General features: G+C 42.5%; 1 protein-coding gene across 2 annotated transcripts; it reads left to right on the plus strand.

Moving 5' to 3' along the window:
• The first annotated feature begins 18 nt into the window (after positions 1–18).
• On the plus strand, positions 19–21,535 carry pklr (pyruvate kinase L/R). 2 transcript variants are annotated; one of them, XM_082550526.1, is made up of 12 exons: positions 19–157; positions 7,942–8,106; positions 8,698–8,789; positions 9,346–9,477; positions 10,948–11,134; positions 12,358–12,631; positions 13,390–13,540; positions 14,327–14,479; positions 14,593–14,759; positions 17,084–17,150; positions 20,978–21,092; positions 21,181–21,535. In XM_082550526.1, exons 2-12 carry the CDS (start codon positions 7,968–7,970, stop codon positions 21,309–21,311), a joined length of 1,608 nt encoding a protein of 535 aa, XP_082406652.1. In that variant the 5' UTR covers positions 19–157; positions 7,942–7,967; the 3' UTR covers positions 21,312–21,535. The 2 variants fall into 2 exon arrangements, with proteins under 2 accessions (XP_082406652.1, XP_082406651.1); XM_082550525.1 differs by lacking the exon at positions 19–157 and adding an exon at positions 1,837–2,071.
• Positions 21,536–22,542: the final 1,007 nt, after the last annotated feature.

Genomic DNA, 22,542 nt, shown 5'->3' on the forward strand with positions numbered 1-22,542 from the left:
TTATTGTTTTCGTCGTGACAAAGGCAGCACCCACAGGTGCAGCATTAACATATATCCATCAGGTGGCAGTAAAGCTCACACCTGCCCATTCATTTACTTTTGTACCCTGCCCCTGTTCACCCAGCACTTGTTACCTGCTCGAGGAGAGATCCGAGAGGTTCGTTACTTCTCTTCTAAACATTGCAACTTCTCATCGTAATGAAAATACGCTGTTTGGGCCAAGTAAATACTTAATTCTGCTTATCGGGGCTCGCTCCTGTATCCACCTCTCATGATTGTTTCTCTTTGTTTTGTAGCTAAAAAAAAATCTTGCAGATTATTTCCGTCGCTGCGGCGGGTATTGATCGCTTTGTGTATTCCTCTTTTTTTCCTGCAACTCACGATCAAGTTTAAAAAGAACTCAATGCAGGAGCCACGTGGGGGGATGTTTTGATACTCGAACAATGCTGTTCGAGTATTCAGTTCATATTGCAAATTTAAGTTGCACTTTGGTGCCAATGCGTAAAATCGACCTTTACCCCGTCTGATAATTACTGCAAGCGTAGCATTAGTAGATGTTACGGAGGTGTGTGCTTTGCACGTTAGATGGCTGCAGGGTTAGATTTTAAACAGTCAACTCAGGACCAAAGTGCTGTTTGTCCTTTGGCTAACGATTTACACCCACCAGTCCACTCTATGCGCGGACTCAGCTCTGCAAAGTGAGGCTCCGCGCAGACGCAAAGTGCTCCTTAACTACAAGCCACGTCGCCTCTACGTGTAACCTCATTTTTCAAAGTCTTAGTCTTCAATAACACCTCTTATCAGTCCTACTGATTTCTAATAGCTGCTGTTGTGAATAAACACTATGAAAGAGGGAATAACATTTACATCCATTTAAGCATGCGAGAAGCAAGAAGAGGCCCAATATCTACTCTGAGAGATTTCTTTGCAAAAGCTTTATACGTCGTGTGCTGATAATTATTTAATTATGTTATTGCTCCCAACAGATCAGCTATAGGGAATTATTAAGAAATAAATTAGGAATGCCAGATTGTGGATGGTGTTTATTCTACTCCAGCTGTAAACTTTTTTTCTTATTTTGGTTTCTTGTTTAATTCCATCAGAAAACAGAATCTAGTATTAATAAAATTAAACAGTTGGGATGATGTTGCTTGGTGTAGCGTTTTTCCTTTTAACTCTGTAACTATAGCTACGGGGTCTGTGCAATGTAAAAGTGACCAGTTATCCTGGGACCTCCTGGATCTCCAGCAAAGTCTTCATGGTGCTGACGCACTGAAATAATGTTAAAGTGGTGTTCTTGGAAATGTTCAGATTATAAGTTCAGGTTATACAACTTCAGCTGCAACTGATAACTGTTTTCTTTACTGACCTACTTGTTAAGCATAATTATTTGTTCTCAAATGTTCCAAAAATGTTGAAGATAATTTGTTTACAGCAAACTAAAACCATTGGAAGAACTACAGTGAAGCATGTATTTAGTTCTTTTCCTTTATAAGTGAGAAGTTATTGTTGGTTATTTTCTACTAATAATACATTGACAATTTATACAAATACATAATAGCATGAGTAAATATGTTTGGCTTGGAGTTCACATTCTGAGGTCAAGGTTAGGGTTATATAATTTGCAACGGTGCAGGACACCGGTGTCCTTTTGTACTGTAGTGTACTCTGTTGGCTTACCAGTCTGGCAAAGATTTTCCATTTTTAGCATCATTTGTAGCCAGGTCAGATTGGCTCTCTTATGCTAACTCAGCCCAATCATGCAACTGTTGCATGCTGTGTGGACCCAGTCCAGATGGTGTGAGTGGGAGGAGAGATAGATGAGGGGGCAGCAGAGGGGCGAAAGAAAGATGAATGAAAGAGACATGAACAGGCTTGTTCAGGTGACACAAGACCAGTCAATAACATTAGCGCTGTAAAGGACAAAGACAGAGGAATTGGATTGAGAAATTGGGAGAAAATAAATTACACAACAAAATCCAAGAGAACCTAAAACAAAAGTAGACTGGAGAAAGAATCGGACAGTGAAACAGTAGGTTTGGATCTATAATGGAAGGGTTGCTCAACATGGGTAAGCACATTCATATATTCTCATACAGGTTTAGCTTGATTTTATTTATTTTAATGAAAATGTATTGAATGTTTTACACTTGTAGCTATTTTATTAGGAACACTTGCTCAACTTCTCACTTTTGCACTGCAATAATCAAATCAGCCAACCACATGACAACAATTTAGTACATTTAGAAACACATTAACTTATTAATCTTGGGGGGAGAAAAGCTTAAGGGTAACTCCTAATTGCTGAAACCGGGGATCTTTAGATCTTCCATCTAACGCTTTTCCAACTGAGCTATTTCAGCAGATAGAGATAAATTTAGACAAGATCAAGTTGGCCTGCTGAAGTTCTTTTTTTTTCTTTTTTTTTTGCCTGTCCCGTTTGGTTCTTTTGCCATCAGAATTATTGTCTAAAGGCGAAGAAAGATGCCCAACGGATTTACTTTACCAAATTGACCATCCCAGCCTTGCCGTAATGGTCTATTTGATTCACCTTTTATTGTTTATTTTATTTATTTTTTATTTTCACTTGCTAGATACGGGACAGACTTGAATGAGGAAAAGAAAAGTGAGAAAGGAAGAGGGGGAAAAAACAGCGGAGAAGAGGGACGAGGATAAAGGGCAAAAAAACAAAAAACAACTAAATAAGCAGACAAAAAAAATACATATATCAATCACCTGGATCACCTGTTGAGAAAGAAAAAAGAAAACAAGCAGAAGATGAGAGCAATACAATAAACAACATCACGATGATCTATGGGAATATAACAGTAAATACTAAATATTAAACATTATTGTGAAGCACGTAATATCGACAGCGCACAGTGTGCTTTAAGGTAGGAGCCAAAAAGGGTGTAGTTTGTGTGTGTGAGCACCCGTGTGTACACCTGTTAGCATGGACGCGCTTGTATTTAAAAGGTTCCTTCATGTAATGATCTGCTAGAGTGTGTGGGGAGCCACAGCCCCGCCCACCAGAGCATGAAGCAGGTATGGAGGAGATCAAGACTCCAGACATCCAGAGGCCCTCAGAACACAAGAGACCAAGGAAGACTAACAGAGAGGCAGCTGCGCCACTGTCCCAGAAAGAGCTGAGGAGAGTCCCAGATGAGGGGTCGCTCAGCAGCCGCGGAGCAGAAGCCAGGGGGGGGGGGGTTGCAGTGACGCGCCCGTGAGCTCCGCCGGCAGCCAGCTGTGACTGAGTGACCGAGCCCCAGGCCGAGAGGCCGAGGGCACCCCACCCCCAAAGTGGCCCGAGCGAGCCCCAGGCTCCAGGCCCCAATAAGCAGCCACCAAGGAGTGAGGCCTGCTGAAGTTCAACCTCAGCATCAGAATGGAGAAGAGAGCCTTGAAAGTGGTATCTTGAAGTGGCAGAAGACCACACTGAGAGCCACTCCTGTCAGCAAAGAACAGGAAACCGATGCTACAGTTCACACTGACTCACCAAAATTGGCCTGTAGAAGATTGGAAACAAACATTGCAATCAGTCTTTTTGATGTGATGAGTCTCTCTCCTCTGACGCTCTTCTGCTTCAATATTCAGATGTTAATGTCAGATTTGGCAATAACAGCGTGAAAACATGGGTCCATCCTGCCTTGTAGCAATGGTTCAGACTGCTGTTGGTATAACGGTGTGGGGATATTTTCTTGCACACTTCGGGCTTCTTAGTACCAGCTGAGCATTGTTTAAACACCACAGCCTACCTAGCCACAAAGCTGAAGTTGTCTCAAATCGGTTTTTTGAACATGACAAGGACTTCAGTGTGCTCCAAGTGCTTTCATAGTCACCAGATCTCAATCCAATAGAGCACCTTTGAGCTGAGGCAGATGAGGACAAATCTGCAACATTGGAATGTTCCCAGTACCTTTGTCAGTGCATGCGATGTCCAACTTGGTACTAGCACTATGGATTAGTGTTTAATATGAACTGGCAAGACATGTTGCGTGTGATTGATAACCTGTATCTTGATGGAAAAATACTAAATAATCCCTTTTTTGTAATATCATTGATTGTGCAGTGTCACGTTTTTGCATTATGTCCTTTTTCACTTGCATAACAGTCAGATGTCAAATGCCTTTGAACTTCAGTGCAGCCGCAGTTGGATAAATAGCTGCACTCTTACTGTGGGTTCACTGATCGATTGCACAAACACTCCGAAAATGTGACCAAGTGCAGCTCATTCCTGGTATACTGGGGTTACACCCATAACTGGTTTTAATCAGTCATGAAGCCTCAGTGTTGACTGATACTTTTCAAGTTTAGTGTCTTTGACCTAATGTCTATTTATAGTCAGCCTTCCAGTAACAGGTGCCTGCGTGTGTGTACATTTGTCTGGATGTTTGCAGGTGGATGTATTGCATGTGTGTGTTTCCATGTGTACTCTCTGGGACGTGTCTGGAGAGGATCTCAGTGGGACACGTAATGATGTGTGCAGCAGTGCGGCAGAACTGGGTCACAGGGAGGTGGAGAGGAGAGAAATAGAAAACGCAGACAGACACTGAATCTACAGGATAGACGAGTTTTGCAAGTTCACATTATTCTACAAAACCGCCATTCACTGGTTTTACCAGGGAATTTCCTTTGCAGAGTGCAAACTATGTCCTTGCATGTTTCTGTTTGTCCATTCACGGCGTAGTCCTTAAACTGATAACTGACGCATACTATTTAAAAAAACAGCAAACAACCTTTAGACAGTTGCAAAACAACCTTGTAAAATGTGGCTCTTCTGTGATGTGTGCACTGTTCTTTCTCTTGTCTTCTTTCCCGTCTTTGTCCTCACCTTTTCACACAAACCTTATGTCGGACTCACCTCTCATCCTCACGCTCTTTAGTCTCTGTGATGGCCGAAATTGCAAGCTCGACTGACTGTGACATCCTTTAAAATGGATTCCATTGTACTGGTGCAAAGCTCTTAGTCAGGTACCACAATGCTCTGAATGAAAGAAATGGGCTCCATTCCCTGTATAATACTCTCAGTTGGCGCAGCCTATAAACTGTTTATAAAAGATGAAGGTAGCCACCCATGTGTTCAGAAAGTCCTGTTTTTAAGCCTTTAGTTTGGTGCTATGGCTTTTGCCTTGTTTTGTTTTGTTTGTTTTTTGTTGGTTAGCAAGGTCCAGCGTATAAGTGTCACACAATTGAAAGTCAATATTTGGTATGACCTTCTTTATTCTTCAACACAGCCTGAGCTACCCTAGGCAACCTTTCTTGTAATTTCTTTAAGTAGTAACGAAATAATTCTTCAGGCTTCTTGAAGGACCTTCAAAGCTCTTCTTTGGATGTTGGCTGCTTTTTGTTCTGCTGTCTGTCAGAATGACCCCTCACTGCTTTGATAATTTTGCCGTTCTTCTATTTTTAGCACTGGTATCTCATACCATAAAGTATAAAATATCCAGTTAAATCTGAATAATAAAATTTAAACATTCACCCAATTGCTGCCCACGAATAAGGGTTTAAAACCTTGCTCTTATGAAAGTTATACTTCTGCTATCATTTTTTCAGAGCTCTCTCATAGGGTTCAATTCAAAATTCTTTCAGCACCATCTCTCTCTCTCTGCTGCAACCCATGACCTAACATGACTAACTAGCTGTGACCATGGATACCACAGTCTGTCTTGTACCAATCTAACATGGTCCATCACAGTTAACTGAGCCACAGTATTGCAGACTTCCCAGTTTAACCTGCACTTAATGTCCTGCATCACCTCTGAAAAACATGGAATGATTATCATGTATTTGTTGTCATAGATCTTACTCTATATGAAATAACCAGGCGAATTCAGCAGATCCTCTGCTTGGTTAAAAAAAAATTCTAACAAGAGCGGGGATACTGCATGTAAGCTGGAAGTTTCCACTCACTTGCTGAGCAGTCTTTACCTTTGAAAATAATCTCTTGTCTTCCCATCCTGTCCTTTCTTTCTAATAGCTCTCTTCATCTTTCTAATTTGCCTACTTTAAAAATTCATCCATTTATGCTTGCTTCCCTTACTGTGGCCACGTTATAAACTACATGCATGGATTCATGACAGAGATGAGAAGGCGGTGTGCAGGTGGCCCCATTTAGTAATTTAACTGTCTCTGAGGGATGAGCTGAAGCTCGACAGTAGTTTGCATTAAACTGCCAATCAGATTTAATTGCTCACTGGATCGAAGGTGTCAGAACGCAGTTCAGGATGGCCCCAGCCCACTTTAAGTGGGAAATGGAGATTGATGTGCTTTTGTAGCCAGATTCAAGCGGCTCTTTTATGAGCTGCAGGATTAGACACTTGAGCTTTGAGTTCATTGTTCAGCCCTCGAGGTTGATGCTCAGTGATGCCATAGAGACTGGTGGCTGTGGAGTCACTGGGATAAGGTGCTGAAAGGCTTTACCTACTGGTATTTTCCCAGTGTGAGTAGCACATGGCTCAAACTGCGTAGATTATTGGTATATGGACTGCTACTTATATAGAAACCTTCTACTTAGTCTGAGCACTTATTACCAGTCTCATTCACCCAGTCACACATACATTCACACAGCATCTTTTACTTTGTACTTTTATCTAACATTCACACACACACATAAGCCTAGATTGGGGGAAACTCGAGGTTCAGTAGCTTGCTTAAGGATACTTCCACATATAGACTGTGAAAGCTGGGGATCGATCAACCGACCTTCCGATTGGTAGACGACCCACCACAAACAATTAAAAAGTAATTCACTAGCTGGGACAACATCCTACTTACATATAGGTTGAACAGCATATCTAGTAGATAATGGCAGATGGCTTGAGCATGAATTGAGGCTGTGGTTTGGGAAAGGCTTGAGAGGGGGCTGGGGTTGGCTCCAGATACGCTGATATCTACAAAATCAGAGCTTTCTTTTAAAATTGATATAATCGAGATGTTATAGCATCAACAGATCAAATGAAAGGTTGCACTCATCATTATGAAACTGTAGACTTATGAGCCAAGTTCTCTGGTTTACCTCAGATCTATAAAGGACTGCTTTAGATTTTCAGCTGGTTGAATTGATTTTAATGCCCATAACTTTACTGGTCTGGTTCGCTCTCTTGACTCTTGCAGTTTCATTTCTAGCAGCAGCAGCTGTCAGACTGACAGATACTTCAAAAGCAGAGCTTAAGTAAGAGTAAACATTGAACATTTCATCAAATGTACGGGGGTGCACAAGAATGCTGATGTTTGCCATAACAGCTTTATAGTTCAACCGATTACCATTACGGTGGTGACAGTCGTTATTGCTGGTATGTGGTTTTTGCTCATCCATCCACTCCTTTGTCTTTTGCTTCTGGAGGATTTGTTTTTATTGTGCTTCACAAGCTGACAGAGCGGGTAACAACAGAAATGCAACCTTGGCTCCTTTCAGTCCCAGTGACTGTAAATACTGTATCCAATAGAGAGACTGTGTGTGTGTGTGTGTGTGTGTGTGTGTGTGTGTGTCTCTTCCTTTCTGGTCCATGAAAAACAACCAGCCTTAAATTAAACGGTTGCTTCCAGCTTCAAATGTCAGCATAAAAACCTTTATATTGCCTCCATATTATCAGTCGTCGTCTCTGTTTTCAAATGCCACTTTTCTGCTTGTAAAGTATAGCATATCAGCAGAGCAGCTGTGTATAGTTTTCGCAGTAGTGACTCATAAGTCGGCTGAATATACCAGCATCTAAACCTTTGTGACCCCTGCTGGTGGCAGTTAATGTCAGGTCTGTATGTGTTGTGTTTTATCTCTTAATGTTAGCATATTCTGTGTTGTTCCTTTTTGCTATTGAAACTGAAATTGTGCGCTTCGTTCGGTCGGAAGTGTTCGGTTCATTTGGTTTTCACAGGTGCAGTTGGCAGTAGAGCTTCATGACTCAACTTCATCCCACTGACAGCGTTTCTCTGTCATTATAGCTCGCATCAGGCGCTACTCCGATGTGATGACACTGCCGGACTCTTTCATCCAACGCCAGCAGCTTGACGCCAGTATGGCTGACACCTTCCTGGAGCATCTCTGTCTCCTGGACATCAACCAGGAGCCAATCACAGCGCGCAACACCAGCATAATCTGCACCATCGGTGAGTGTGACAGACAGTGAGTCTCAGTTTCAAGTTTGTTGTCTGACAACTGTTATGTGTCATCGTTGGCTCCGTGTCAGAAAGCCAGCGTCTGGAGGGGGTGGGTGGTCTTTAGCTTGTTGGCAAGGCTTTTTGGCTGATGTAGTTTGAAGCTTTTGCTGTCCAGAAAAAGATGAAAAACAATTAGAAGGAAATACACTATACAAACGGCTCCTAAGTCATCTGGCTCTGGCTCTGGCTTTCCAGATGATGTTTTGATTCCTCGCGAGGACATGGGTTTGTTTATCACTCCCTGAAGGGTTTTCATTAAAGGGATAAAGTAACAGGCAAGCAAACAGTTCATTTTAATGTCTGCCTGTAGCTAACAAAAATTTCTATCATTAACAAATTATACCATGAATAAGGCTATTAATAAAATATCAGGAAATACACAAAAAATAGCCAAAATGTAATTTTATTGTGGCTGTTTAAAACCTAAAGATCCTTTTATGGAAAACAAATAAAATTCTGTTTTTGGGGCCTACATCAAATGAATGAACATTTGATTATTGAAACTGCTTTTCTTTTATTCACTCTCTTTTTTCCTTTCAGGTCCGGCATCTCGATCGATCCCCAAACTTCAGGAGATGGTCAAGGCTGGAATGAATATCGCTCGTCTTAACTTCTCTCATGGATCACATGAAGTACGTACGGCACACATGCTGATCAGCCACAACATTAAAACCGCCTGGTTAATGTTGCCTGTTTATTCACGACACCAAAACACCTTTGACCAATCAGGGGCGTAAAGAAAGAACATCTGGAGGTGTTTTGTGGTATCTGCCACCCACTGTGGAGTGGCTGTGGCTCAGGAGGTAGAACAGATCATCTACTAATCAGAAGGTTGGTGGTTTGATCCCTGGCTACATGCCGAATATCCTACAGCAAGATACTAACCTCAACTTGCTGCTTTAGCATCTATCAGACTGTAATCTGGGGAGTTGGAAGACCTTGCAGTCTTTGTTTCTTGTGTTCCCTGAGCTGCTCCTGTGCAGTTGGGATGTGTGGATGGGAGTGGGTACATCCATGGCTTGTGATGAAGTAACAGCCACATAAATGCCAGCACCCATCACAGATAACAGATGATGATCCATGTGAATCATTTCACTGGCTATTGGTTTTAATGTTGTGGCGCATTTGTGTTCACACGCCTCGGTTCTCCACTCAGCCAGGTATTGATTCCCTGTCTGTGTCTTTCAGTATCACGGTGAAACCATCAAGAACATCAGAGAGGCGGTGGAGACGATAACCTCTGACCCGTTGTACTATCGACCGGTTGCCATCGCTTTGGATACGAAGGGCCCAGAGATCCGCACCGGATTAGTTAAAGGGGTGAGCATGCTTTGCTTCATCTATCAAACAGTCTAAACCTAATCAAACAGTCACATGCAGTCAGGTGTAAGAGGTGCAGAAAATAAGCCCATTCCTTGGTGCAGCACATCATTTGTTACAGGTTGCTACTTTTCCTGGAAAAACAACAGCTGTAGGCGTGTGCTCATCTGCCTTTTCATCATCATCTTATTGTGTTGTTGGTCGTGTTGCTGTTGCCTGCTGTCTGCTTTGCTGAACAAATAACTCCAGGCTGCAGGAAACCTCCTTGTGTGTTGATTAGCTTCAGAAATACTCTGCATGGCATTTGATCTGAGTCTGGGTAGACTAATTGAAAGGTGCACTTGAGTTACTAAACACATGCTAAATATAACTCTATTTTTACTAAACATTTATATTTTTAACAGACAAGATATTTACAGCATACAAATTATATATGTAGGTGAATATATGTAATGGCAACCAATCAATCAACCAATAAATCAGTCAATCATTATTATATATAATAATGACTACCCACGTTGTATGTTAGCTGGGATATCCTTCAGTGCTCCTGCAAACCTACCTGGATAAGTGGTTAAGAAGATGGTGGATGCTATATTTGGCCATTTATAGCAGGCGTGGACATCAACAACATGTTAAAACATTCAACACATGTTAGGAATTATTCATTGAGATGTATACTTTTGACTGCTTGTTTTTTGTAGAAATGTGCAAAATATTTTTGGATTATTCTGTTAATTTTTAAACTTATGCTATGTTTGAATCCCATTCTTGTCTTTTTGACATAACATCTTCTTTTGGCTACTCCCTACTCCCATCTGCATCCATCTCACCGTATCCCTACTGTCCTCCTCTGTCATATCGGCCACCTGCACGTCCTCCTTCTCTACATCCATGAACCTTTTATGTGTTCTTCCTGTTTTCACCTTCCTGAGCACAAGATATTCAAAATCCTTCACCCAGTATTTCTACTATCCTTCCTCTGCAATTTTCCAAAATATCTCAGACTTGTCTCTCTAACTTTGTCTCCAAACTGCTCGATCTGAGCTGTCCCTCCGATGTACTCATTTCTAATTCTGTCCGTCGTTGTCTTACATCAAGTGTGCTGCCTTCTCAAATATTTGGAAATATAATTGTTACGTCATCAGTAAATACCAAATGCTTTGCACAAAGCAGCCAGTGTGTTCCTTTTAAAGTTTCATGCCTGTACAGTACAAAGTCTCTTGTGTTTTCATCATTGCTGCCACTCAAACCCTCTCAGATAAGGTACTAGAACTACTCATTATAAACACTACAAAACACACCGGCGTTTTGTAACACAGCACGCCTTTTAATCAACCAGTCACGGTTCAAACGCAGTCAGTTTTTTTGATTTTCTGCAGCAGCACTCAGAGATCTTGTGTCTAAGAAAATTCAGTTGCTGGAAATGACAATACTACTGTATGTTTGCTTTCGTATCTGTTTCGACAGAAAGTGGAAGAAGAGGTGGAGCTGGTGAAGGGCAACAATGTGCGCGTGGTGACAGCAGAGAGTGACAAAGACAAGACAGATGGAAAGATAATCTGGGTGGACTATCCCAACCTGCCCAAAGTTCTCAAGAAGGATGGAAAGATCTACATTGATGATGGCCTCATTGGACTCCGAGTATTAGATATAGGTAATGTGCATTACACAGACTTTAGCAAACCTACATAAAACATGTCTGTCTTATTGCCGTTGTAGAAACATCTGCAGTGACAGCTGTGTCCAGAGGCACTGTGTTTTCAATTTGTCTCTCTGTCACTCGAACACATTTATTTCTTTAAATTTGGCAACAGTCCCTGGGACGCTTGAGGACACGCTTGGACATAAAGCCAGAATTCGTACGCTGATAATGAATTTCATGCAAATGTGTAATTAGAATAAAATGATGATCTTATTTTATATTCAAAAGGTGAAAGACCATCTATGTGACACCCTAAAACCATTCAGATATGCATTACAAGCTATTATTCAACTAAGAAACAGAGAAGGAGTTCAGATTCTGAATTGGTGATTATTTGCTCACCATAAATTCCTTCAAAACCTTGTCTGTTTTTTTTTTTAAATGCGCAAGAGAAACTATGGTGTGAAGGGACACAGTATGTGTGGTCGTAATTTGATAAAAATATAAAAATTGTCAGAAAAATTTGCCAATTTATGGATCCGTCCCTGCTGTTGCCAAGGACAAGACAGAAGAGCAGCTCAAATATTTATTTAGCAAGAGAGATGGAAAAGTTCCATTCAGATATTATGTAAATAATACGTTATAATATATTTGACTACCTTTTTTGGGATCTGATCCCCCTACTCACAGCCCACAATTTTTCTCCACCATCAACTATAAATTTGGATCCAAATCAAATTTTACCAAAATAAAGGTCAACAAAACAGTATCAACACAGTCTTGTGTGTTTATCTCCCTCTGCTCTTCCTGGGCCTGTTTGGATTTTCACCTCAGGCTCCTTTATCCTCCCACGGTCCAAAGGCTTTCTTTGTCTTCAATTATGTGAACATTTGTCATTTTCTATCTGCGAGGTGGTTTTTCAGTTTTATGTGCATTCTTCTATAGCTCATTCTCATATATCTCATGCACTGAGTGCAACTTTTCAGGCCAGTGTACTGATACAAACATGTCCACAGGCCTATAAACCTTCATCCCTGCATGCACGTATAACTTTAAATCTTTCTATGGATTCTTGAGTTCCATTATTATATATTACTTCTAATGTATTTTCCTTATTATCCAACAATTGTGCAATTTCCCATGCTCTGATTTTTGGTTGTATTATTGAATGTTTTTATAGTATCAATGCACCACTCCTTTGTGAGTCCCTGCATCTCCAACATTTTTCTTGTCAGGTTCGGACTGGGTGGACACGGTGGTGGAATCAGGCGGGATGCTCTGCAGTCGTAAAGGCGTAAACCTTCCCGGCTGCGACCTAATCGGCATGCAGTCGGTCAGCCCGCGGGACGAGGCTGACCTGAGGTTCGGCGTGGCTCAGGGTGTTGATATGGTGTTCGCCAGCTTCATCCGTTCAGCCCAGGATGTCAAGGATGTGCGTCGCGCTCTTGGGGCGCATGGTCGAGATATTAAAGTGATCAGCAAGGTGGAAAGCCGGCAAGGAGTTCAAAAGTGAGTCCTGGAAAAATCCAATTTCCAATTAATGCCATTTCTGCAGAGTTATTTTTAGCCAAACAGGCACTGACGGCATGAGTCTTCCACAACGAGACTTTGACAGGTCTTTTAAATCCACCGCTGATGTGATCTGTCGCTCCTGTGGACAGCCAGCTGTCAGTGAAGGAGAAACATATGTCAACTTTAGATTTTACACATCTATGATAAGCGGTCTCTGTGGCTGTCCATGTGAGTTATTGCAGCCAATTAATATACCTGACATAATTTATTTCCCTGCCTTCTTACCTCCATTACTTATCTCATGCTTTGTCCTGCTGCTCCCCGGCTGCTGACAGTGTTTAACTGCAGTTTTAATAGAAAGACATTAGATAATAAAGATGAATTCTTAACAGTAGTTAAGCTGTTTGTGAATATTTGGTGTTAAACGTCCTGTTTGGATGTCCTGCAGCTGTGTTTTTCCCTTTTAAATCTACATCAGCATCACAGCTTCCTGCTTTTCCTTTCAGTCTCTTTGTTCTTTGCTCATATAGGAGTTTGGATTTCATCCAGATCATTTAGGATTTAAATCAAAATTTTACGCTATCCTCGATATCTTTTGAAGATCTAAAAGCAGCGTGACAAAAAAAAAATCTGAATTGGAAGACCTAGTTTTTAGATAACGTGTAGAATCTTCCTTATTCCTCCTTTTGTGCTCTTTTTCCAACTCTCTCTTCTTGAGCCCAAACACTCACTCCTTCCTCTAATCTGTCTGTCAGTTTTGAGGAAATCCTGGCTGAGAGCGATGGCGTGATGGTTGCCAGAGGCGACCTGGGGATCGAGATCCCTGCGGAGAAAGTCTTCATTGCCCAGAAGATGATGATTGGGAGATGCAACTCTGCTGGGAAGCCTGTCATCTGTGCCACACAGGTCAGAGATGAACACACACACACACACACACACACACACAGAGAGAGAGAAAAAAAATCACAGAAAAAGAAGAAATATTGAGATTAAGACTTTTAACTGCAGTTTCAGCCAGCCGAATGTCAAACGGGTCCAACTACACATTAACCTTACACTCGTGCATAATGTCACTTGTCCAGTGAATTCATTTTCAGAGATGCACACATTCTCTCTCTTTCACACCCCTCTGCTTTTACACACATGCACACACACACACATGCGTGCAACACTCCCGCAGCCATGTTGAGTCACAGTGCTGTACTTTGTTTATGCTACAGCTCTTGACTCAGAGTGACAGCGTTATAGCAGGTTTGCTACTCGAGACCTGAGCCCACAAACAACACCCACACACATGCACTAATCAGCATTAGTCGGAGCTTCTTAACTAAAAATGCAGTCTCACAGGCTATGCTGCAAGCTCATTTTCCAACTGTCTGCCTCGCTTATTGACTCATAACACTGAGTCTCCAGCATACCAATAACGATTTCTCTAACTCGCACTCGTCTGCCTCAGTCTAAATGATCTCTTATTACTCCTATCTCTTCCATCCACAAAGCCATTACCTCCTGTCTTCGTGCTCGCCCATATCACTTTGTCAAAATGAACAAAAATTGACATACAAAGACTCCGAGTGGCTTATTTTTGATGGACTCATTGGTGAAATCCATTTATAGTACCTTATAGAGACGTTTTGGTTATAGCTGAAATGTATTGTATGTGTGTCTTTGTGTGTTTTTGTGCATTTGCAGATGCTTGAGAGCATGGTGACCCACCGACGGCCAACTAGAGCAGAGGGCAGTGACGTTGCCAATGCCGTGCTGGATGGAGCTGACTGTGTAATGCTATCTGGAGAAACCGCCAAGGGACTGTTTCCTGTGGAGTCAGTTGCAATGATGCATTCGGTGTGTGTTTCTGTGTGCACATGGTGTCGTTCGGTTGCGTCTGACTTAGTGCCCTCTGATAATGCTCTAACCCTCTGTCTGTCCCTCTCCCTGTCTCTGTCGCTCTATCTCAGATCTGTAGGGAGGCAGAAGCAGCCATTTTCCACCAGCAGCTTTTTGAGGAGTTGCGCCGCCTCACTCCTCTCTCCTCTGACCCCACGGAGGTCACGGCGATCGGAGCAGTGGAGTCTTCGTTCAAATGCTGTGCCGGGGCGATTATAGTCCTCACGACCACTGGCAGGTGAGTATATCAGCTAACATTCATGATAAATGTGTCAGAACTAGCAGTGCTATATGCTATATTGTGACAGTTCACCTGACTGTCACGATATAGCATAAGACAAAGTTTTATTGTTGTTTGATGAGGGTTTCCTACCAAAAAAAAACAGTAAATCAGTCAGAACCGCTAAAGTCAAGAGAATCTTACGTTTGTTTCAGAAGAGCAGCAGCAAGAACCATCAACAGATATTACATTGATTAAGTCAGAAATGGCATGGAAGGAGAAGCTGTGGTAGAGGAGGGTTGCAAAGTAGCTTGCAGATGTAAAGAAGCTATGGTCATGTTTAGGGAACTTAAATAAGATGCTCTGTGTGAGGTCTGTGTGAAAGTTGCCTGACACTGAGATCAGCTGATCTACCGGGACTATAGCTGTGGCCTGTTAGTTTAATAGAAAGATGCTGGTAGGTGGAGTTTGCTGCCATGTTGTTCTCTCTCCAGTTCTGTTGCAGCGCTAAGCTAAGAGCTAGCATATTTAGCACAAGTAACTAAAAAGCCTGATTAGATTTGGAAAACTATCCATCCATTTTCTTCCGCTTATCTGGGGCCGGGTTGCGGGGGAAGCAGCCTAAGCAGAGAAGCCCAGACCTCCTTCTCCCCAGCCACCTCCTCCAGCTTATCCGGGGGAACACCAAGGCGTTCCCAGGCCAGCCGAGAGATATAATCTCTCCAGCGTGTCCTGGGTCTGCCCCGGGGCCTCCTCCCGGTGGGACATGCCCGGAAAACCTTGCCCAGGGGGCGCCCAGGGGGCATCCTTGTCAGATGCCCGAACCACCTCAACTGGCTCCTTTCGATGTGGAGGAGCAGTGGCTCTACTATGAGCCCCTCCCGAATGGCCGAACTTCACACCATATCTCTAAGGGAGAGGCCAGCCACCCTTCGGAGGAAACCCATTTCCGCCGCTTGTATCCGCGATCTCGTTCTTTCGGTCACTACCCACAGCTCGTGGCCATAGGTGAGGGTAGGGGCATAGATTGACCGGTAAATTGAGAGCTTCGCTTTTACGCTCAGCTCTCTCTTCACCACAACAGACCGGTACAGCGTCCGCATCACTGCAGCCACTGCACCAATCCGTCTGTCGATCTCCCGCTCCCTTCTCCCATCACTCATGAACAAGACTTAAACTCATCCACTTGGGGCAGGGTCTCGTCCCTGACCCGGAGTGGGCACTTGGAAAACCATTTGAAAATAATTAACATAAATATATTATCATTGTTTGGGCGGCATGGTGGTGCTGTGGGTATCGCTGTTGCCTCATAGTAAAAAGGGGTTTGAATCCAGCCTGGACCTCCCTGTGCTTGCACACGTGTTAGTGATGTATGCAGGTGCGAATGTGTCTGTAATTTTTGTGAGGCCTGCAACAGACTGGAGATTTATCCAGGGTGTAGGAGATAGGCTCCGGCACTCCAGTGACCTTGGATTGGAAAAGAGGAACTTGGATTAATAATTTCTGTATTCGTCCTTGTAGATGCTAGAAACAAGTTTATTTGTCCTTCTCCAAACAAACATATAACACAGGCTCTTTAAAGTTTGCAGCTTCTTTTATCCCAAAGGTCCAGGCTGAATATTGCAGTAATGTTTGCTGCTTGTGCATCTTCTGGGTTTTATGGGGCTTCATTGTACTGTTTTTGTGTATTTTGTACTTTATATAATATATGTGAGATTTCCCGTCTCACATATATTAAATGTGCACACAGGAGGACACACACGTACCTCCTGTTACCAAAATGTGCATAAAAATACACTAGAATGATCTCCAATTAGTTTAGCCATTATGTCTAAGTAAACATACAACCATAACATATCAGATATTAAAACTGTGAGATTTAATTCTGATTAGAAAATAGTTTATCTGTAATGTCTGCAATATATTTCAAAAGTGTAAGCACATAAGATTCTCACATTCATAGACAGCAGACAGTCTTAAAAGCAAAAGCTTCTATAAATGAGTGAAGAAACTAACAAATGGAGAGGTATCTGTTTAGTTGATATCCTACTGTGCTCTGGGTGTTAAGCTGCTGAGTAAGTGCCGATTTTACTTTAAGATGTTGAGAGGAAGCGGTCTAAATGACCTTGAAAGCGGGATTAATAACGGATCATGGAAGACAGCAGCTTTAATCACAAAAAGCGAGTTATTATTATTATATTTGGAAGAAAAGAGTCCTGTATGACTTATGCTAAGGAGCAGTGATGCTGCTTTCATTTTTCCCTCAGTATGAAAGTGTTGTTCATGCGTGCCATCACTGATAATTTATTTTCCATCCTTAACTTTGCACTTCTTCTCTGCAGGTCAGCTCATCTCCTGTCCAGGTACCGCCCTCGCTGTCCGATCATTGCCGTCACCAGGAGCCCACAGGTACAGTCTGTTCTATGAACCAAAAGAAATATTACTTTTGTGCTGACACCTGGTGCATTTGTCTTACCATGAAAACGTGGCTTAGATCAGTGGTTCCCAAACTTTTTTCGCTGGGCCCCCTTTTGTTTTACAGAAAAATATTTGCACCCCCCCCCCCCCCCCCCCCCCCCCGCACGCACAAACACATCCTCCAACCACACACACCCATATTTTGCTCAATTGCGGTTTATTTCACACCTCAAACATTTAGTAAACAGTTAAGCAAATACAAGTAATCTGCAGGTAGTAAGAAAATAAACTACTAACTCTTTTACGCTACGTCTGCACCTACACGGGTATTTTTGAAAATGCAGCGGTTTCGTCCACACGTAAACGGCGTTTTGAATCGCCGAAAACGGAGATTTTTTAAAACTCTTTTTTTGCGTTTACGTGTGGGCGAGGAATACAGAGTTCTTGCAACGTCAAAGGTATGTGCCTTTTTTCACGTCAGCTGTGCACCAATGGCAGATAGTCAGATTAACTTTACTGTATAAAGAGCTAACATCTCCGAAATGTCAGGAGTAGTTAGTCATTACAACAAGTGTTTGTGAACTAAAAATCAAGAATGTGGGATATCAGAATCAGAATCAGAATACTTTATTGATCCCTGGGGGAAATTATTTTTTGTTACAGTGCTCCATTTTAAACCAACATTAAGACAAGACAGACAATACGCTAACTAAGAATAGTACAATATATACATATATATACATACATACATACATAAGTCACTTATAAATAAATATTTGGAAAAGAAACATGTGTAGCTGTAGCAGCAAACAGTGTGTTAAGTGGATGCGTTGTACAGGGAGATGGCCACAGGCAGGAATGATTTCCTGTGTCGTTCAGTGGTGCTTTTCGGTAATCTCAGTCTCTCACTGAACGAGCTCCTGTGACTGACCAACATGTCATGGAGTGGGTGGGAGGTGTTATCCAACATTGTCTTTATCTTGGACAGCATCCGCCTCTCCGACACCACCTTGAGGGAGTCCAGCTCCATCCCCACAACATTGCTGGCCTTACGGATCAGTTTATTAAGTCTGTTGGCATCTGCGACCCTCAGCCTGCTCCCCCAGCATGCAACAGCATAGAGGATCGCACTGGCCACAACAGACTCATAGAAAATCCTCAGCATTTTCTGGCAGATGTTGAAGGACCTCAGTCGCCTCAAAAAATAGAGACGACTCTGGCCCTTCCTGTAAAGTGCTGTGGTGTTTTTAGCCCAGTCCAGTTTATTGTCAATGTGTACTCCAAGGTATTTATAGTCCTCCACAATGTCAACACTGACCCCCTGGATTGAAACAGGGGTCAAGTGTTTCCTGGTCTTCCTGAAGTCCACGATCAGTTCCTTGGTCTTTGCCACGTTGAGCTGCAGATGATTCTGCTCACACCACGTGACAAAGGAGTCGACCACAGCCCGGTACTCTGTCTCATCATCCCTGCTGATGCATCCAACCACCGCAGAGTCATCAGAAAACTTCTGAAGATGGCAGGTCTCTGTGCAGTGGCTGAAGTCTGTGGTGTAGAGGGTGAAGAGGAAGGGGGAGAGGACAGTCCCCTGTGGTGCCCCTGTGTTGCTAATCACCTTGTCAGACACACACTGTGGGAGACGTACATATTGTGGTCTTCCTGTCAGGTAATCAACAATCCAGGACACCAGAGAAGCATCCACCTGCATCGCTGCTAACTTATCACCCAGGAGGGTCGGCCTGATGGTGTTGAAAGCACTGGAAAAGTCAAAAAACATGACCCTCACAGTGCTCGCCGGCTGGTCCAGATGGGTGTAGACACGATTGAGCAGGTAGATGATGGCGTCCTCTGTTCCGAGACGAGGCTGATAAGCGAACTGAAGGGGATCCAGATGTGGTCTTACTATGGGTCGCAGCTGGTCCAGGATGAGCCTTTCCAGGGTCTTCATGATGTGGGAGGTCAGTGCCACGGGCCTGTAATCCTGGGGCCACTGGGACGAGGCGTCTTTGGTACAGGGACGAGGCATGATGTCTTCCACATCACCGGGACCCTCTGCAGACTCAGACTCAGCATAAACAGTTTATGAAAGACTCCACACAGCTGGGGGGCACAGGTCTTGAGGACAAGGGGACTCACTCCGTCTGGTCCAGCAGACTTGCCTGAGTGAAGTCTCCTCATTTGCATCTCAACCTGGTATTGAGTGAAGGTGATGGGTGGGGGAGGGGTGTCAGGAATCTCACAGGAGGCAACATGTGAAGAGAGAGGCTGGCACAGTGGTGTGGCTCTGGATTCCAGGCTGACTGCAGGTGAGGTTGTGGGGGTGGGAGCAGACACTGTGGTGTCGAATCTATTGAAAAACAGATTCAACTCGTCGGCTCTATTCTCACCTCCCTCAGCTCCCTCAGGGATACTGTTTGTCTGTGATTTGGAGAGCCCAGCGGTGCTCCCGACACAGGAAAGACCAATTCTGCAGGGGAGACCTACCTCGGCACTTGTGCAGGTGAAACCAAAGAGAAGATATCCTTCACCATATTTTCTAGTCTTTGGCTTAGAATGAAGTTGGTTTGGAAGCATATTCAGCGATGCTTCATCTCCTGCTTTGCGTTTGTGTGGGAGCCCCATGGTTGTTTTTTTTCCCCCTTTTCATGCCGCGCCCCCCCTGCAATGGCTCTGCGCCCCACCTAGGGGGCGGGCCCCACACTTTGGGAAGGTCTGGCTTAGATGATGATATCTCGCTGTTTTCAAAAGTGATTAGTGTGCGATGTCCACTTTTGCTGTCTGTCGTGGTAAATTGTGACAGTGTTGTCAGACTGGTATCACCAATCTGGAGTATTTATTACCGACTGTATTTCTGTTTTATTGAACTTTCTTGTTCTAAGACCAGTGATCAAAGTGGGTTACACGGTCTTTAAAAAAAGAATCATGGTTTCCAATAATGTCAAAGCAATAATCAGGGTCAAATTTGATGGAGCACATGTGAATGCTCTGTAATAACCCCACACTATGGCTGGTCACTGAAATGAAGGCAGCTCCCCCTGACGTCCATTATTATGATGTCCACACTTTTTGATCAATCACAGGTCATCTTTTAGTATCAATAAAATTGTGGTGACAGAGTACAAAATTGGCATGTTTCATTTTTCTCAGTAATATTAATTAAAAGAAAAGAAAAATAAAAGGATACACAAAAAAATGAATATAACAATGACCATATTTTAAACAAAATTGCCTCATTCTGACATACTTTCATAGTCCTCTCTCTTCCTTCTTTAAATGTAAAAATAGGTCTCCATCTCCTGATAAATACGTCTTTCTGAAGTTATTTGTTCAATCAGACAGATTTCCAAATCCTATTCAACCACACGTGCGATGTTGGAGGCTCGGATTTCCACCATCTAATTATAATGCATTTAATTGCTCAACAGTAATCGTAACAGATATACCTGCAGGAATCTTATTTTGATGTATAGCTAACTTTAGAAAAGACCACAGTATGTCCAATATGAGCCTTCCGGGCTCCATATGTGTATTTTATTATTTTGTGTTTGATTTTGATAGTTTTTTTTCTTTGCTGTGTTGTTTTCTGTTTTACTTCCTGTCTGTATGATTGTTTTCTTCCTCTCTTGTTCCCAGTCTCCCAGTTAGCCTTCATTGTATAGTTATACACTCCTCTTTGTCACATTGTCTGTTTGCATTCCTGTTTTTACTGGTAAATATATCGGGGGATCAACAGACTGACAGACTATAAAAATCAATAACCACCAAGCAACTTGCAGTTATTTTATAATGTACCTATTCTTTTTTTTTCTCTTTGTCAGGTCACCCGTCAGTCTCAGCTGTTACGAGGCGTGTTTCCTGCCCTCTTCCACCCTCTGCCCGCTCCTGTGTGGGCTGATGATGTGGACAACAGGGTCAACTTTGGCATGGAAATTGGTCAGTCTGTGCTCTGTTCAGCCCGCTTGCAGTTCTTATATAATATAAGCCATATTACTCACATGCCCTTATCTCTCCAACACCACAGGGAAAACAAGAGGGTTCTTCAAGTCCGGCGACATGGTGATTGTGATGACAGGCTGGATCCCAGGGTCTGGTCACACCAACATTATGAGGGCAGTGAATGTCCCGCAACAACATGACCTCACTGGACTCTAAATCTAACAGAGTTGCTGGAGGTTCATTAAGAGAGCCTTTAAAATCTTTTAATGCACCAAAAAGCCAAAGAACCACCCCTAAAATCGAAGCAATAACCTCTGTCGAAAGCAGCAGAAACACTCTACTTAAAATTTGAGGTTATTATGCGGAAACACCTGGTCTAATAACCGCTCATATGAATGTACCCATGACTCCCTTCAAATAAAACTTGACTTTAACTTTAATACGTTGTTCTCCAGTTCTTGTCAGGACACAGGCTTCTGTAATTGAACTGTCCTGCCTCCTGTTTTCATATTGAAAGTGAAAGTATTGTCTCTGTGGCTGCCATTGTTGAAGTACATTGGTGCTCTTTATAGAATTTGGAGATAAGACTTTCATTCCTACCCAGAGTCCCAAGCTTATCTCTGTGCAGCGGCAATTTTTTGGCTATTATGAGCAGCAGCCGATGATGCAGAGCTGACACCCCCTTTGTCAACTGAGATGACCCAGATGGCCACATCTGCATATTGCTCACCCAGAAAGTAATTATATCTGTTCCTGTGTGGGTCTTCCTCATGTCTCATAATCCTTTATTTTGTGACATCCTTGCTTCCTCCTTTTTTCCTTTTGAGCTTTAATGCGCATTGAATCCTCCTGCAGCAGTTTATTTCTCTCTCTCTCTCTTTCTACCACTAATAGCCACTTTTGCAGAGGCTGACTCACTGTAAATATTTCTGTGGTTAGTCTAATAGCGTTTTATCTTTCTGGGACAATTGGAGCACTTACAGAGTTTTATGTCTATATTTGCAAAAGTCTGTTTTCCATAAGCCTGCGGGAATACGATGTGAGGTTTTTCACTTATTCTACATGTAGATCTATTCAAGTCAACTGCTGAAGTAAAAGTAGCAATACCACAACAAAAGAAAACTGAAATAAAAGTATAGATATCAGATAAATTTATATTTAATCTTTTAAACCACCAATTTGACCTCTTAAAGTATTGCGCAAAAGCCACATGTCACTTCTTTATATTTTGCTACGGAAATGGGAAATAGGTGTAGAGATTTATTAACATAATTTATTTATTAAAATGTGCAAACAATGGATTTAAAATACATAAAGGAAAGAAGAATCTGTATAATACTAACAAGCTTGAAATATTCAATATTTGGTTTGAACGAATTTATTCTTTAACAAAGCCTGAACTCTCTCAGGCAGCTTTCTTGCAATTTTAGTAGTCTTCAGGAATATT

The sequence above is a fragment of the Aulonocara stuartgranti genome (genome assembly GCF_965226115.1).
Source record: "Aulonocara stuartgranti genome assembly, chromosome: 11".
NCBI lineage: Eukaryota > Metazoa > Chordata > Actinopteri > Cichliformes > Cichlidae > Aulonocara > Aulonocara stuartgranti.

Bases quoted from the DNA above. Each gene is read 5' to 3' on its own strand.
- pklr (XM_082550525.1), top strand. From the start codon at position 2,050: ATGGAAGGGTTGCTCAACATGG. The intron at 8,790-9,345 runs GTACGTACGGCA...TGTGTCTTTCAG, and splicing joins TCTCTCATGGATCACATGAA to TATCACGGTGAAACCATCAA. The intron at 13,541-14,326 runs GTCAGAGATGAA...GTGCATTTGCAG, and splicing joins CTGTCATCTGTGCCACACAG to ATGCTTGAGAGCATGGTGAC.